The sequence below is a fragment of the Brienomyrus brachyistius genome, chromosome 4 (assembly GCF_023856365.1).
Source record: "Brienomyrus brachyistius isolate T26 chromosome 4, BBRACH_0.4, whole genome shotgun sequence".
In the NCBI taxonomy this organism is placed as follows: Eukaryota; Metazoa; Chordata; class Actinopteri; order Osteoglossiformes; family Mormyridae; genus Brienomyrus; species Brienomyrus brachyistius.
The window spans coordinates 21,202,096-21,218,199 of record NC_064536.1 but is presented as its reverse complement, the minus strand read 5'-3'; the positions used below and the strand labels follow the sequence as shown (position 1 = coordinate 21,218,199).

The 16,104-nt window shown below is 44.2% G+C and overlaps 1 protein-coding gene across 1 annotated transcript; it reads right to left on the bottom strand.

The window, feature by feature from the left end:
* Window positions 1-2,841: 2,841 nt before the first annotated feature.
* On the bottom strand, window positions 2,842-14,427 carry LOC125740246 (5-hydroxytryptamine receptor 5A-like). The gene is made up of 3 exons (XM_049011148.1): window positions 14,325-14,427; window positions 8,579-9,364; window positions 2,842-4,402 (listed from the first exon to the last, which is right to left on the bottom strand). The coding sequence occupies exons 2-3, from the start codon at window positions 9,278-9,280 to the stop codon at window positions 4,070-4,072; spliced, it is 1,035 nt and encodes a 344-aa protein (XP_048867105.1). The 5' UTR covers window positions 9,281-9,364; window positions 14,325-14,427; the 3' UTR covers window positions 2,842-4,069.
* Window positions 14,428-16,104: the final 1,677 nt, after the last annotated feature.

Genomic DNA, 16,104 nt, shown 5'->3' with positions numbered 1-16,104 from the left:
CAGGACACTAGTAGACTAGTAGTTTCCACAGAGTTACAGTGGGGAGGGGGGCATTGAAAGAGCTATTTGAGGCCACTCCCTACCACCATGCATTGTTCGATTATACAGCTACACCTCTCTGGAATAAATACAGCGCAGTTTGCTTATGGTGCACACATGGCATGCAACTGTTCCCTATTTCTTAGAACTCTTGGGCCCTGCTGACCACGGAGCACTACTGGTGAAAGAAACAGAGAAGAGGTGGCAAGTTCAACATAAAACACAGGGTGAAGTATCTGTGGCTACTGTTACCTGGGGAAGAAGTGTACGTCACTGACACAGAAGCCTTAGCCAGTGTTTCTCAACCCAGTCTTCAAGGACCCGCAGACAGTCCACACTGTTTTTTTGCCAGAACACCTGAACCAAACACTCAAGCAATCAAGAACACTGAGTACCTGGTACATGTTTGTTGGGAGCTGGGAGGGAGGAATAATGTCTGGGTCTCCCTAAGGAATGGGGTGAGAAACAATGGTCTGGAGATGGAACTGTCCACACCCAGCAGGAACCAAGTCTAGGAGAACCAAGGCTCACTGAGTAGAAACCAGAACTGCTTGGTGTCAATGGAAACCATCAGCTAATAAAGCAGCCCAACAGGATATATAGAGAACAGCTCACCAACTATTCCAGTGCACAATCTACCAGGTGTAGACTGGACATCACCAGCCACATACAAATCAGGTAGGTTAGAGGAGTCATCAAACTTAAAAGACTTCATTTATACACTAGGGATGTTCCGAAAATTTTCAGCCTACAGCGGCCAAAAAATGCATTTTTGGTTTTCAGCCGAAAGACTTAAACATGTGCGAAACAGGATGTTCTGATGACGCAAGAAAAACTGCAACCAGAACACACCTGACTGGATTAGAACCAACATGTCTGCCATGCAGGCGTATTTTGAAATATCAGAGAAAAACCCATGGATAGCAGTTCGTAAAGCACGTAATGCTGAAGATTCAAGAGGGGGGTGGATCTGCGAAGACTTTCTCAGCGTCGGGATTAATTTATCATATGAAATCAAAATATCCCGATCGCCATGCTGATTATGAGACGAATGCGGCACAGAAGAGGAAATTTCCTTCCAGCACATCCTCTCCCTCTGTGGCGAACGTTTTCGAAAAGGCAAGAAAGCTTCCCAGTGATTGTTCCAAGGCTGAGAGCATTACACAGAAGATAATGGAATTCACTGCCTTAGATGATCAACTGTTCTCTGTCGTAAAGGACATTGGATTTCGTAGGCTTATCGAGCACATTCAGTCCCGTTATGCCATGGCAAGTAGATGGCATTTCTCAGACGTGTGTTTAGCTTATAGCTGCAGATATTTTAGCCATCAGCTTTACGACAGACATACGGAGCTCAGACGTCAGCTTCACCAGTATGCTCAGTATAACTTTAAATGGATCGAGACAGATTTCAAGCTGCAAAAGAATTCTGATCCAATGTTTACGTATTTGTTTTGGATTTATCCACTTTGCACATTAGTATGTAATTCCTGGTACATTTGTTGTTGTTGAAGGCCTATAGTTAAGATAATGCACTATTTTGTTGTAGGCCTACAGAGAAAATATTCTTATATCTTTCAGGAGTTTTTAAAGCACGCGTTCCGAATGCACTTTGTTGTAGCAGTCCTATAGAGAATGTGTTTTGAGAGAGAAGATATTTAATTTTACAATCTTTCAGCAGTCAGTTATAGGCCTGTAGGCTATTCAGGAGTGGGAGCAAGTAAAACATTTTATTTAGAATTTTATTTTGATTTTAAATTGTGCATTGTTCAAATGTCAGTAGTCAGTGCTAAAAAATATTTTCATAGTTTTGTAACTGATTTATTCTTTGAAGGATGAATATTAATTTATGCACTTTAGTCCCAGCCATAACAACAATGGCATAATAAAAAATTGGCATAATAGTTTCTTTCAGGGTTTCGGTTTTTGGCGAAGTGTTTCGGCCAAAAATTTCATTTCGGTGCCATCCCTACTATACACTGTAACGTGCAAAAAAAAGGTTCCTGGTAAACTCATGTTATAGTAACTGTTCATTATAGAGTTTAAGTTTAAGGAACTGAAAACAGGCCCAAATCTTCTGGTTCAAAGGCAAAATAACCCTAATGTGTGTAGAAGATACCACGTATAAACTCCTTTAAATATAAATATCTATCTTGTGTAGGCGTTCATATTATATATGGCATCATCAGCCTGGGGGTAAAGGGGAAAACGTTTGAACTATAAAACAGTAAACAAGTTCTCATCTCCACTTCCAAAGGAGACTGAGGCAAAAGTTAAATGACACTTCAGGGGTCAGCTTGGAAGCTGTTATCGTACGGCTCGCTTTCGTGAAAAAAAAAATGCTTGTGCGAAATCATTATCACACACAAAATAATTGGAATAAAAGCTTGCACCAAACAAGGTCGGCAAATAACATCCCGTTGATGCTTTGAGCAACGCAAACAAAGCCCCGTCGTTACAGCACATTTATAATTCAATTTCTCAGGCGAGCCATTCATCCATTAAAGACCAGCCAGATGTGGCAGAAATGTAACCACTGAAGCGTGAACAAAGCAGCCACTGAATTGGCAGAGTGCATAACCAAGGAAGTGCTAATTCCAGGTTTTATCCCGCTCTTTTGGACTCCTGTAAAGGCCTCTGAATTAAAGTTTCTGCCACAGGAAACGAAATTCACAGTGAGCTACGTACACCAAGCTCTGCTGTAGTTTCAAAATATTATTAATACATCTGTACGTTCGGTGAGCTCCGATCCAACACTGCAAAATGTTCCACTGAACAACCAAATAACTCATATACCTTCATACATACACACTTCAGCCTTTTTTCACTTTACATTCTTCTTAGAAAATCTGAGATTTTGCGGTACATCAGTGTCTGAACGTAGGAGTGTTCCTTAACGAGCGACATCTTTCTTGCCAGGAGACGTCCGTTTAATGGGCATCAACAAGGGTAACCGGTGTTATCCACAAATAATGACTGGTTGACTGGTTATGCTAAAGGAAACCCCAGTACAAACTTTTGATTGGTCTATTTCACCGAAGGTGCGACTTAAACATTGCTGACTGAAAAAAAAATCTGTTAAAACAAAATGTAGGTACAAGTTTGACAGGAATCCAGCAAAATTACAACAAACACAAAGTGATCTGCCATTGTCTAGATATTCCCTCCACTGGAGATGCCTCGACATTGCAACAGAACATGCATGTTTAATGCAACACATGCAAAACAGTGACCGGCATGTGTCCGGCGGGGGTCATGCTGCAACTGACGCCTTCATCTGGCGGTTTTCCTGTAGGAGCACACATAGCGGTGGTATGACATGGGTCTTTTCCACAAACGGGGTGGAGGGGGAGGAGAAGTTCATTGTTCTCATACCTCAGCCTTTAGGGAGACCCCTCCCCCCTTCCAGTGAAGGTAAGGTGTGATGGATGGAGTTCCCTACCTCTCTGCACACACAGAGCACCTTGCTCCCCTCCCCCCCATTCTGGCACTTCCCCGAGCCTGTCTGGGCCCATCCAGCCCCCTGCTGTCATGCACCCGCAGGCTTTAAAAGCTACTGGAGGGGGAAGCGGGTAATTGGCAGGCCAAGGGCAGGTTTGACTCAGTCAATGAGGGGAACGATCTGACAACAGATCCAGAGGACCGGCCATTATGAACTTCCCCTGCTTCGTTAACACTTGTCCGACCCCAAGGGTCTCTTCGCACAACAGCGCCAGCTCTCTGCATTTAATTGACATGTTCTTTCACATCGACTCCGGTAACATGAGCAGCTGGGTATTTCGTTATTTTACATGCATTTCTTTTAAACAAGACAAACAGACTTTGCTGGGACAGCGTTGGCTTCAACGGTGTTCCGGTAAGGTTGAAAGAAGGATGACAATAAGAAGATCTCAGCAAGGCAGGGTGTGATGTCAGCTAAAGAAGAGATTCATTAGTCGCTTCAGATATGTACGAAATGTCACTTTTACGGGCGCTTAACACAGCATATATTTGTGTGTGTGTTGGGGGTGTTTTTTTGTCCCCATGCTCATCAACGCTGGCGGGAGAAAAGGTTCCTGAAGGCGTTATTGTAGTTCTTGTTGAAAGCAGTGTAGATCAACGGGTTGAAGAAGGAGTTGGAGTAGCCAAGCCAGAGGAATACGCTCTTCCAGATGGGAGGGACGGCGCAGGAACACAGGGGCTGGATGAGCTCTGTGATGAAGAAGGGAATCCAGCAGAGCACGAAGACCCCGATGAGGATGCCCACCATCAGCGCCGCCCGCCTCTCCTTCTGCTCCCGCCACGTGTCACCGTCCGTCTGGAAGGTGACCGTTGCGTGGCGGACCGTGAACGCCATCTGCGGCTGGCGGCCAGCCTCTTTCACCTGGACGAAAAAACACCACAGAGACAATACAATCCAAGGTCTTCATCCAGTCCGCAAAAGGACACATGATTTTCCTATTCTCTTGCATTTCAAATACAGTTGAATCCCAATTGGGCTGAAAAGTGCACCCAACTTGTCTAATGAATACACATCTCACCCCTGGCAAAATCCGCCCCTTTCTTCCTCAGTCTCAGTACATTTGTATGCCTGGATGGCTTTAAGTTGTAGGACGCCATCCTTCCATTTGGGGTCAGTGATATACCACCATTCAAAAGCATCTGAATACCGATCAATCTGGCTCACTGCCTGCATCTTCTGCCCTATCCTCCTACTACCCTATGTACAGTCCTGCTGGACAGAGATGCAGCCTCTTTAACTTAACCAAGTTACAGTGTGAAGGCCATATACTCTGTGTAAGTATAGGATCACTGGTTTTCTGAGAAACCCTTGCAGAGCGCTGAAATCAGCTCCTTATACTGCTATACATAACATTCTCACAAAGTTCTTTGGTTATGGATATAGCTGCTAGATGTATATTAGCATATAAGTCATTGTATACATGCAAGTAAACTGGGAATGCATGAAATTAGCATAAAAATATGTAAAAGATGTAAACCCAGTAATTTATGGAATATATATTGAGTGCTGTTAGTTCTCTCCCACCATCGATGCTGAATCAGTAGAAAACGAACACAGAGAGTAACGGTGAATTTCAATTTTGGCGTCTCTGTGCAGCCCCCGCGGCCATGCGTTGTTGCGACAGCCTGATGTGGGCAAGGATGATGTTATAGTGCGGTCAGTGCTCATCTGAGCTGTCAGCCAGTTCACAGAAGGTCAAGCCAGAAGACAGATGCTTTACATCCTGCAAACTGTCTGGCCATACAAACAGGCATCAAACTGGACCCTGGAGGAAACACTCTACTCAGAAAGCCAGTTCTAGGAAGATCTAGTCAGTGCCAAGCATTTTAAAAGTTGTGTGTGTCTATATGTATATGCATGCATGGGTGAGTGTTTGCACATTGTGGGGACCAAATGTGACTTTGCAGCTTGTGGGAATATTTTTCAGATCCCCACTATATAAAACTCAATTTTATAAAAATGTGTGAATATAATAAAAAAAATAGCCAAAAGTCTTGTATTTTGTTTGGTTACTTGTGGTTAGGGCTGGGTAGGGGTTAGGGTTATCTTAGTTAGGATTATGGTTATGCCTTTAGAAATGAATGGATAGTCCCCACAATGACAAGAATATATGAACTGCATGAGTGTGTGCTTTTATGGGCAGTGGTGGCTTAATGGTTAACCAAATGCTCACCGGACGCTGAATTAGCTGCCCCCTGCTATGTCACATTGTCACATAAGGGTTAAATGCCAAGAACACATTCTGTTGTTGTGCATTGTCTGCTGTGGTGTGTCAACAATGACAATTAATCACTAAATTCAAAATTCAATTCATATGTATGTATGCATGTGTGTGAGTGAATCAATGGCCCCCACAAAGATATGCATAAAAACATGTGTGAGTCTGTCCTGTAACGTATTGTTATCCCAGCCAGCGGTGCCCTGTGCTTCCGGGGATAGGCTCCAGGCTCAAAGTGACTCTGTACTTGAAAAGCAGTTGGAAGCTGGACAGATGATAGAGGTTCCTGTTAGAAATGTCTCTTACTGCAAAAAGAAAAATCCTGCACTCGCTGTTATGAATTCCATAAACGTAGGTAGTGAACTCTCAGTAGAGTGAAATATCTGCACAGTGCTTCAGGTCTGACAAGACAAGCTGATTTCTGACTTGCTCGACTTGCACGTGGCTGGGGGATGGTCCTGGAAGCCCAAACAGAACTTCCTCCAATACTCAGCTCAGGAGTTCCTGCTAACTCTCCTCCTCCTCTGCTCTCCAGTTCTCACCTCTTAAAGACCCTGGCTTTGATGTCAGCACTTCAGTTGCTACATCTCTATGTAGTGTTTGGATCAGCTGTCATGGGAATGGCTGTACAACATCACCTGTTTAATGTAACATCCTGTCGAAAAAGATTAGCAAAAGTACATGACTAATAAAAAATCAATAAGCTGTGTTTTTTTATGCTTAACGGCTATTCTAGTATTCGGTAAGGGAAAAAAAAACACCACAGATAAGAATTAATTACCATGGTAATATCAGATTCACTACATCAAAATCTACTCTAATTTGGCAACTTGGGTTCCGTCTTGCCAGCCCCAAGGTGACTAGAGAACATCACAAGATCCAAAAACATTTTCCCCGTGTGTCTGACAGCTTCTGCACACATATTTCCAGGTAAAATTTCCTTTTGTACCACGGACCCGTTTCTTGGCTTAAATGTAACTGCTTCGACTTCACATCTGAATGCTTCCCACGAGTCAATATTTTCACATTCTATGCGCAAACATGAAATAACAAGATACAAGGAATAAACATGTACAGGAATAAATAAGTCTGTTGAAAGAGGGAAATATTCACAGCATTTCATGTATGCGGTTCATGTGCGTCGCAGCAGCACAGCAAGCCGATTTTTTACAAACTGTACTAACAGGTTAACTTTAACTAATAATGCGGCGACAATAAAAGATGGTGACATGCTAATTTTAACTTCATTTGCGAAGCACACTCTCCTGTCAGCAAGGCCTCCGCCTGGCTTGGTGATATTGATTTGTGGGGACAGCTCATCTCTCAAACCGCTGAGCTCAGGTGCCTGCTGAGGCGAGGCAGATGTTTTTAATGACCTGCGATGCAGGGCTAACACCGGGACAGCCAAGACTGTTCTTCAGGATGCACTCATGTGGAAATAAGGGGTGCTAGCCCCCTACCCTCCCCCACTAGCTTTTTGTTGAAGAAATAGAAAACATGTCTGAAACTTCCAGCATGGGGCTTTAAACATTCAGAGAACTGATATATCAGATGGGTAACACTGATACCATATTGAGAGATAAACTATGCTCAGCACTACCTGTGACTGTAAGTACCTGTTTCTAAATCACCTGTGAGTGAGGGTATGCATTGATGTTACTTTCCCGCCAGAACATGCCCCCTCAGTGGCAAAACATGCTGCAGCACGGATTGTTTGTCATCAAAACTGCTAAACAAATTACTATTTACTTCAATCAAAGGCAGGTGAACTCAACAGGGATCCATCCGCGCAACTTACTAAAGGACCAGTGGACCATGGACATTGATATGTGGCCAGGGATCGGTTTTCTCGTCAAAATATTTTGTAGAAGTTATCCAGCAAACTTGCTTTGTGGAGTACACTCTTATAAGGAAAACTGAGTTTGTCTTGGCTAGCTATCTAGCTACCATTATCTAATCATCCCCTACTTTGTTTGTAGAACACAAGGCTCATCATCACAGATGTTTTTTTTTTTAAATAAATGCTGACAACAGGTTATAGTTACGCAGAATATAAATGAATGATGCTAAATATTTAATTTATGAGTAGCCGTTGCAGTAAACCTGTGCCTGTGAATACCTGGATCTAATTCGCCTATGACTGTGAATACCTGCCTCTAATTCACCTATGACTGTGAATACCTGCCTCTAATTTACCTGTGACTGAATACCTGCCTCTGATTCACCTGTGACTGTGAATACCTGCCTGTGATTCACCTGTGACTGTGAATACCTGCCTCTAATTCACCTCTGACTGTGAGCAACTGCCTCCGATTCACCTGGGATCGTGAGTACCTGCCTCTGATTCACCTGTCACTGTGAATACCTGCCTTTGATTTACTTGTTACCTACCTGAAACCTGTGACCGAGAATACCAGCCTCTGATTCAGAAAATCCATGCCCATGCTTTTGGCAAATAGTTACACAGTCATGGGATTTTCACCCCCTAAACGGCCCCGCAAATCTTCGGCTATTTTTGTATCACCAACCACTCCATTGCGACCCTCTCCTCCAACATTACTGTTACTGAAGTTTAACCCATCCCTTCCCCCTATACTCTACCCCTCATTTCCAGTCTCTACACCATACTACGAGTCTCTCCATGTCCACAATATCAGCCATTGATTCAGCTGGATAAGCCCTTTCCATCTACACAGACACCTGTAATAAAAAACAGCATCTCTACAAGATGGATGGATTGATGGATGTATGGTTTGCTGTGAAAATCACAGCTGTTTGAAATTGGCCAAATTTATGGGGGAAATTCAAACCTGCCATACCTCAATGACTTCAGCCATAGGTGTGATGGTGTTTGTCTTCCGGGACCCGATGCGGAACTTCGCAGCCTTGTAGATCTTCCAGTAGACGAACAACACCACGCAGAGGGGCAGGTAGAAGGCCCCAAATGTGGAGAAGATTGTGTAGGAGGGGTCCTGGCTGACCTGACACTCCATGAGCTCCTCCGAATAGGTCTCTCCCCAGCCGATAAGTGGCGACAAGGAGATGACTGCTGAGAGAAGCCAGGTGAGGGCAATCATCACATTGGAGATCCTCTTCCTGGTCTTCAGTGTGTACTCCAGGTGCCGGGTGATGGACCAGTAGCGGTCCAGGGCGATGGCAGTCACATTCCAGATGCTGGCTGTGCAACAGAGGACGTCAAACGAGACCCAGAGCTGGCAGAGGGCACGGCCCAGTGCCCAACGACGACCGTTCAGCTCATGGACCAGACTGAGTGGCATGACCAGGGCAGCCACCATGACGTCCGACACCGCCATGGAGGCTACCAGGTTGTGGGGCACGCGGTGGAAAGTGCGCACCCGCAGGATGGTCACGAGCACCAGCACGTTCCACACAAAGGTGGCCGCCACCAACATGGCCAGCAGAGTTAGTGTCAGCACGCTGAACACCGAAAACGGCCGGTAAAAGTTTTCTGTCTCCTTTGAGCTGTGATTGGCTGAGCTGGTCAGGTTGAGATATGCCATCCTTTCAGTCAGATGTTTGACTCGTTCCTGGCTACAAAAGTGTACAAGCCCTGACAGAACCAAATCTCCTTTGACGGTTTGACCCTGTAACAGACAACAGAACAAAAATGGGATTACGGGTCTGGTGCCAAACACTGGAACACTATTGCAGGATTATAGTGCCTTGCATGGGAATTACAAACTTGAATTCTTAAGTAAAACTATAGAAAGATATGAAAATAAATATCTATAAGTGATCCCTAGGAGACCAAAGAGAGAGAAAGAAAAACAAAAATAAATTTCTCCAAGCAGTTATGAAAAATTGACAGATTGCAACGAAGGTGTTCACACATTCTTCATACTCAGCACAGTCAACATATTCCAGCTTTTTCCTCATAAAAATCCCAGTAAATTTCTGAAAAACTGAGTTTTATTGATTGCTTCATTGTGGGTGGAGTGGTGCCCCTGAGGCTGGGGATCTGCGTTAGCAATCAAAAGGTTGCTGGTACGAATCCCGTGAATGCCAGAAGTGATCCTACTCCATTGGGCCTTTAACTTGCAATTGATTGAGTACAACGTTAATCTACATCCAGCCCTCCAGGGAGGTCCTCCTAAATTTGGGTGTTGGTAGCAGGATTGGCATTCACACTGAAGAAAAGATCTCGCACTGTTCCAGATGTGGTGCTGAGGTATCACCCACCGCATGGCTGCACTGAGGTTCTCATCCCTCAGGTGGTTTGTCCTGTGGTGGGTGAGGCAAAGCGCTGTAATTAGCACCCGCTCCTTACCTCTATCTACATACTTGTCTTAGATTCATCCATCTCCCATTGGGGGTGTGAGGGTACAGGGCTACCCAATATACCAGCTTGGCACCCACATGTCTGACATTCACACCGATCTTCAGTGACCTGAATGTAAGGCTTCAGAGCCAGATCTTCTCCTGTCCCTCCAGAATGGCGACCTTCCACAAATCAGGCTCCCTGAGACACCACAATATTTGGCAGCATCATCCCTGAACAATGACTCTTGGGAATCCCACCCACTAAGATGAGGTCATAAATATTCATGACCAGTGCTTCGCCCTTACATGGTCATGCAGTCGCTGTGGTGCCCAAACTATTAAATATATATTTTAAAGCTTCTTAAATTCATCCCTGTTTAAGCTCATTATTTTTCCTGTATGTCTTATCACGGCACAATAGTTTTTCATCTTATTTTACTATGTATAATACTGCTTTAGAAACTTTTATTTTCTTACTCTGTAAATGGGCGAGTGATTATGGAAGGGAAATTCTAGAAGATGATTTACTGCAAATTCTGAAGCTACTGTATTTTATTCATGCTGTTTATGGTGAATCTCAGATTTCATTAACAAGGAAAAATGTGACAGAGGCTCACCTGTTGGTATCGACACATTAAGGCACCATATGATTATCTAAGATACGCAATGTGTTGGGGGATTTCACGGATGGCCAACATTTCCATTTCAGCACAGCGCACCCTTTAAGTTGCCGTTATGTTGTAATTTATGAGAAATGGTTCAGAAGAACTAATGTCTTGAGTATAAATTACCTGTAATTCTGGTGCCACTCTGCAAGCCGAATGGTAACCACTTTAACCGATGATTACCTTCCTACTATCCTACTTGAAATCCCTTGTCGAGAACCGCTTTTTTCTTTCCCGCATCCCTTCGGCATCTGACGATGATCAGTGGCCGCATCCACGAACATAAATCAATGTTTCCTGTGCCACGGCCAAGTCGAAAGGAGTGAGAAAGGTCACAAATAACGTAATTACGAACTTTCAGACACGAGAAACTTCCAATAAGATGACGAGAAATCCATCGTTGTGGATGTTTCGATGGCAGGCAGGTTATATAATGCTGTGACTGTGGCTGTGTAACACTCCTTAATGTACGTGTCAGCAGCTAGCAGATAAATCAAATGACATGACCTTCTGTTTGGCTCAGAATAGGCGAACATTAAATAATACAGCTGTAGGAGTAGCTCTTTTCTTCATGACACGTGAGATGTCAGTTATTTATTGAATACAGCAGCTGCCTCGTCAAATAGAAACATATCAAAATTCCTTTTTTTAACAGCAGTGTAGACTGTCAAACGAACATGGGAGAATTTGTCGCAACGTTGGCTAGTTAAGGTGCTTTGTATAACATGCAGTGATATCGCCCAGGAAAACTTGGACTACACACAGCTTGAACCCCGCTACAGATTGGGTCCTCTGTATGAAACAGCCTTTCCTATTTATTTTGCAGGCCTGGTAGTAGAATCGCTTAACCGTTGGCTCAGACAGCACCTGTGACACTTTGAAGCTCTTCTTGGAGGTGAAGCAGGATTCAATTGGCCAGCTGGACTCTATTGGGAAGAATCTGTGCTACAGAGTTGAGGAAATGTTGACTAGAATCAAGTAGGTTGTTGCTTGGAGACTGCGCATTGTTAGGGGTATTGTCTAAAACAAAATCCTTGTAACTTATTGATTGTGATTTTTGTTGTTGCCCCAAGATGTGTTAGTTCCGTTGTCTCTGGATTTCAGCGGGGAGTCGATTATCTGCCAACTGGCCTGGAGACACTTTTGAAAGATAACTGTCAATTTTGTATTATGCTCTCCTTTGATCAAGAGTTTCATTCCAGCTTATGTTCATCCGCCATTTCACTGTATCTTTGGATAAGTTTCTGGGGTGGACTTCAAGTCTCACGGTCACAGTGGTGGTGATCCAGGAACCTGGACACAGTGCTGTACCAGAGAAAACTATGGATCGAAGAACCTCTGAGCAGAGCAAAATACAGAACAAGGAATCTATAGACAGGGTTGGACTAGAGCAATTTATTGAGCAACTAGCAAACAGGGCAGATTGCTGATTAGTCGGTGCAGTCCAGGTCAGCTCTCCTGTGCTCTGCCTCACCTCAATATAGAGATCACCTGTTTCTAATTAATGAGCACATATATAGATTCACTTCCTTCGAACCCTTGCGAGGTATTGAGTGCAATGGTTGCCACTACTGATCCTTCTCTCTTTCTGCTCATTTGTTTGTTGTCTGACCTGTTCTTGTTGTGACTTTCGAATTTCATCACAAAGTTTGTTTCACCTGCCAGATTCTGACAAGCTTTTGGATTTCAGCTTCTGCCTGCTTCTGGCATATTGCCTCCCTCTCGTGGCTGGGAAATCCCAGAACAGATCGCAGATTGGATCACTGATTCCAAGAGCAGATTTTCAAATAAGTAACCTCAGTTGTTCTATTGTTACCTCGCAGTGGTGGGCTAATGGTTAGGGAAGCAAGCTTGTGCCTGAATGCATGTCATGCTAAGAGCTCCGTCCGAGCGTCTTATTTGTCTACACTCTACTCAGTCTCTACAGCTTGGTATTTCTACAGCCAATCAGGCCACGCATAGCCCAGGAGGTTACAACAAATGGAAAGCTCTACAGGGATTTGAGCCAGCAACCTTCTGTGAAGGAGCCCAAATCGGCGTCCAGTTCACACCCTCTAACCGGTTTATTTTAGTGTCCCCGCCATCACCTGAAGCACTACTTACTCCTCCTTTGCTTGGGAACAGCGACGGCAAACACTCTGTTGTATTCCCCCGACCGCAGTAATTATTCGAGAACCTGCCAGACTTCCAGGCGGCTGCTCTCCAGCTGGAATTATGTGTGGGAAGGAGGAACGCCGGAGTGTATACGTCACACCATTAAGGCTCAAGTAGGTGGCAGCTGATTACAAGAGACTAAGAGAGTAGCTAGTCACTGAGCCTCAACCCCTGCCTTGGCTGGGGGATGTCAACAGCGGCCAGTTCAAGGGCGCCTCAAAACCTCACACACCAAGACGAGTCCTTCCCTCAGGCCAGCTCCCAAATCACAGCCTGGTCGAAGTGGACCTTTTCTTCTACACACTTGTAAATGGATTCAACAGCTCTGGAAAGCCAGGTAACTGCACAGAACTGCACTGCCGGGGGGGGGGGGGGGGGGTACAAAGCCTCGCCGAGTCCAACTACCCCAGCTGGATGGCTTATGCTTTTTGCTAAAAGGCCGCCGTAAAAAGGTCTGCGCGGAAGACCAGTCCGTAATAAACCGCTTTGATGTACGCTGCCATCCTGCCAATTTACGCGCCACCTGTGCTTCCTGGGAGACGCCGGACGACAGTGTGTTACGCACCGCCATCGTTGGGTCCCTCTGTGCAATGTGCCCATGAACGTCAACATCCCACAAAAGCATTAAAATAATCATGGGATGGAGTGCTCATCTGTATTTTCAAAGAACAAGAGGACTGCAGCTGGCCTTAATGCTGGAAAATCACATGCATGGTGCAGGCACAGCTGTCGGGAACGAAGCAATCAGCAGAACGTAATGACAACAGTCACTCCAGGCTCTATTTTCAGTGGTCAAAACAATTATGACTGGATCTGTTTTGTCTTCCTAGCTTCTGCAGATGCCTACTGTAATTATCATATCAATGTCACTCGCACCCACACACATATACAGCCACACACAAACTTAAAAACACATACCCACACACAGGAGAATTAACCACATGAACATCATAGAATTATCAGAAATGTGTTCAAAGTTAATTCTTCACAAAGAAAAGACTTTTTAAAATCCCTTTAAAAAGTACAGAATTATACTTAAATACTTCTTTGTTTGTAAATCAAAATAATTATTACGGTGCAGGTAACCAAGAACCTAACTCTCATTCAGGACACACAACATGTTTAATCTGTTTACATCTTTACAGTTATTCGTACCAAAATGTTTAACCATATACGTTTTAAGTAGGTCATTCATGCAGGACTCAAGTAGTCATATACAAAATTGATTCTGTTGGTAATTCATTTAAACAGCAATGTACATTTCTTTGCTGCAAACAAATGTAGTTTCTAACTTGAACATGATCGAAGTGAATTTCCGTAATGTCAGATACGCGCATCCTAATTAAACTTGAATGCATGCATTATAATTAATACATCGAATTGACAATGCGGGTTCATAGTAACCACGAGTCTATAGTGGTTTCGTGGGCATGCAACTTTCCTGATGTTGGCAGAAATGTCTTACCCCGCCATCGCACCGTGGGAGAAGCCGGGCCGGAGTGTCGAGGATCGCATCTGCTGCGATTCGGTTCTGTTCTTCCCCTCGCCTGTGCTGACACTGTCCCCTCTCGGTGCGTCCGCAGTTAAGCGTATGGAAATCTGTATTCGGTGCAGAGGTGCCACAGACACTGGAAGGAACCAAAGACAACGGTACGGGGGTGTGTGTATATGTGTGCAAGTGTGTGTGTGTATGTGTGTCTTTGTGCTTGTATAACAGGATGGACAGTGCCCTGTTTACTAGCAGTGAATCACTGACGTCTCAGTCACAATGCGGTCGCCCACCCCTATAGGTGTGCATTTATTATGCACCTTCATTCGTTTTAACACGATGTGCGGCAGCACAAATTACGCTCTTTCCGAAATACACACTCGGGGTAGGAGGAAAAAGTTTATTATGCAAGTGATTTATTAATTTGAATCTCCTGTGATGCCTGTGTCGTTTACTAGAACCTGGTATTGATGTACTAATTCACGTTTGAAATGAGATCTAAAAGCGCAGCCGTCGTTGAATATATGCAAAGTTTCGATCTGTCCTTGTCGTGGTCGGTGGAAGGATTAATTGACTTATGCGTACTTTCGTTTCAATTTAATGTACCGGTGTCCGTATAATTTGCAATTAGTTCCGTCCTGTTATAAGTTATTAGTGAATGCCGGCGGGGAAAAGGGGGGGGGGGCGTACTTGCAGCCTTCTCCTTGCAAACTGTCCGCAGCTACCTAACTTAATTTCATTGCGGGAATACGTTACAGGATGAAAGGAGGAAATAACGTTAGAAAAGTAATAAGGCCTTTAAACAGTGGGGTATCTCACGGTTATTAGGTTTACGGAGGGAACACTTCGACGAGACCTTCAGTCAAAGACCCCATGTTGTCATTAAACATCTGTAGCGCTCCGGTTGGTATTACTAGCTGTATATGGGTTTCTGTATCTGTCTTCCCTCTTTCATTAGCTGAAGCTTGCTCTTGAATGTAAGAATTAAAGGTTATTGGTCTATACCGATAGGCGCATTATGGCGAGTGCTGAAAGCCTGAATGAATAGTTTACTTAAATTCGTTTATATCATCCGTAGCTATATCAACAGCTAACAACTGTAGTCTTTTGAAGAAATAACCGTAAAGTCGCTTCTGAGTCACTGTGAGATCGTTAACATAACCCTATGTTTTCTTTGACGAAACAGACCCCACTACTTCTAGCGCTACATGCTTATAGCCTACGGCAAGGGTGTCCAATCTTATCCGCAAAGGGCCGGTGTGTATGCAGGTTTTCGGGGTAACCTTTAGGTCAGCTGTTCAAACCCTGGTGTGAAGACCCTTGAGCCAATCAGTCCTCTAATTAAGGAGCTCCAGCGAAATCCCGCATACACACCAGCCCTTTGCGGATAAGATTGGACACCCATGGCCATTCAATGGACACCATTGAATTTGGACCACTGAATCGTGCGTGTGATTCATTCAGTTTGGATAGGTCTGGTATTAAGAATATCTAACTCCAAAGACCCTGTTTTTCAATTAATCCAAGTAACTTAATGTCTCGTCTATATGTCTCGTCCATTTAAAATGACCCGTCCTTCATATGTAAAGTAGGCCTAACGGATAATGCAGCCTTGGTGTAAAGTTGCTTAGCTGACTTTGGACCTGATAAATGCAAACCGCAAATGCAGAATCTCTCCGGTGGGATCCATTAGCTCATGTTCGGGTTTCAGGGGTGATCGGTAACCCCTGGTGAGAAGATGCAATTTAAAGAATTT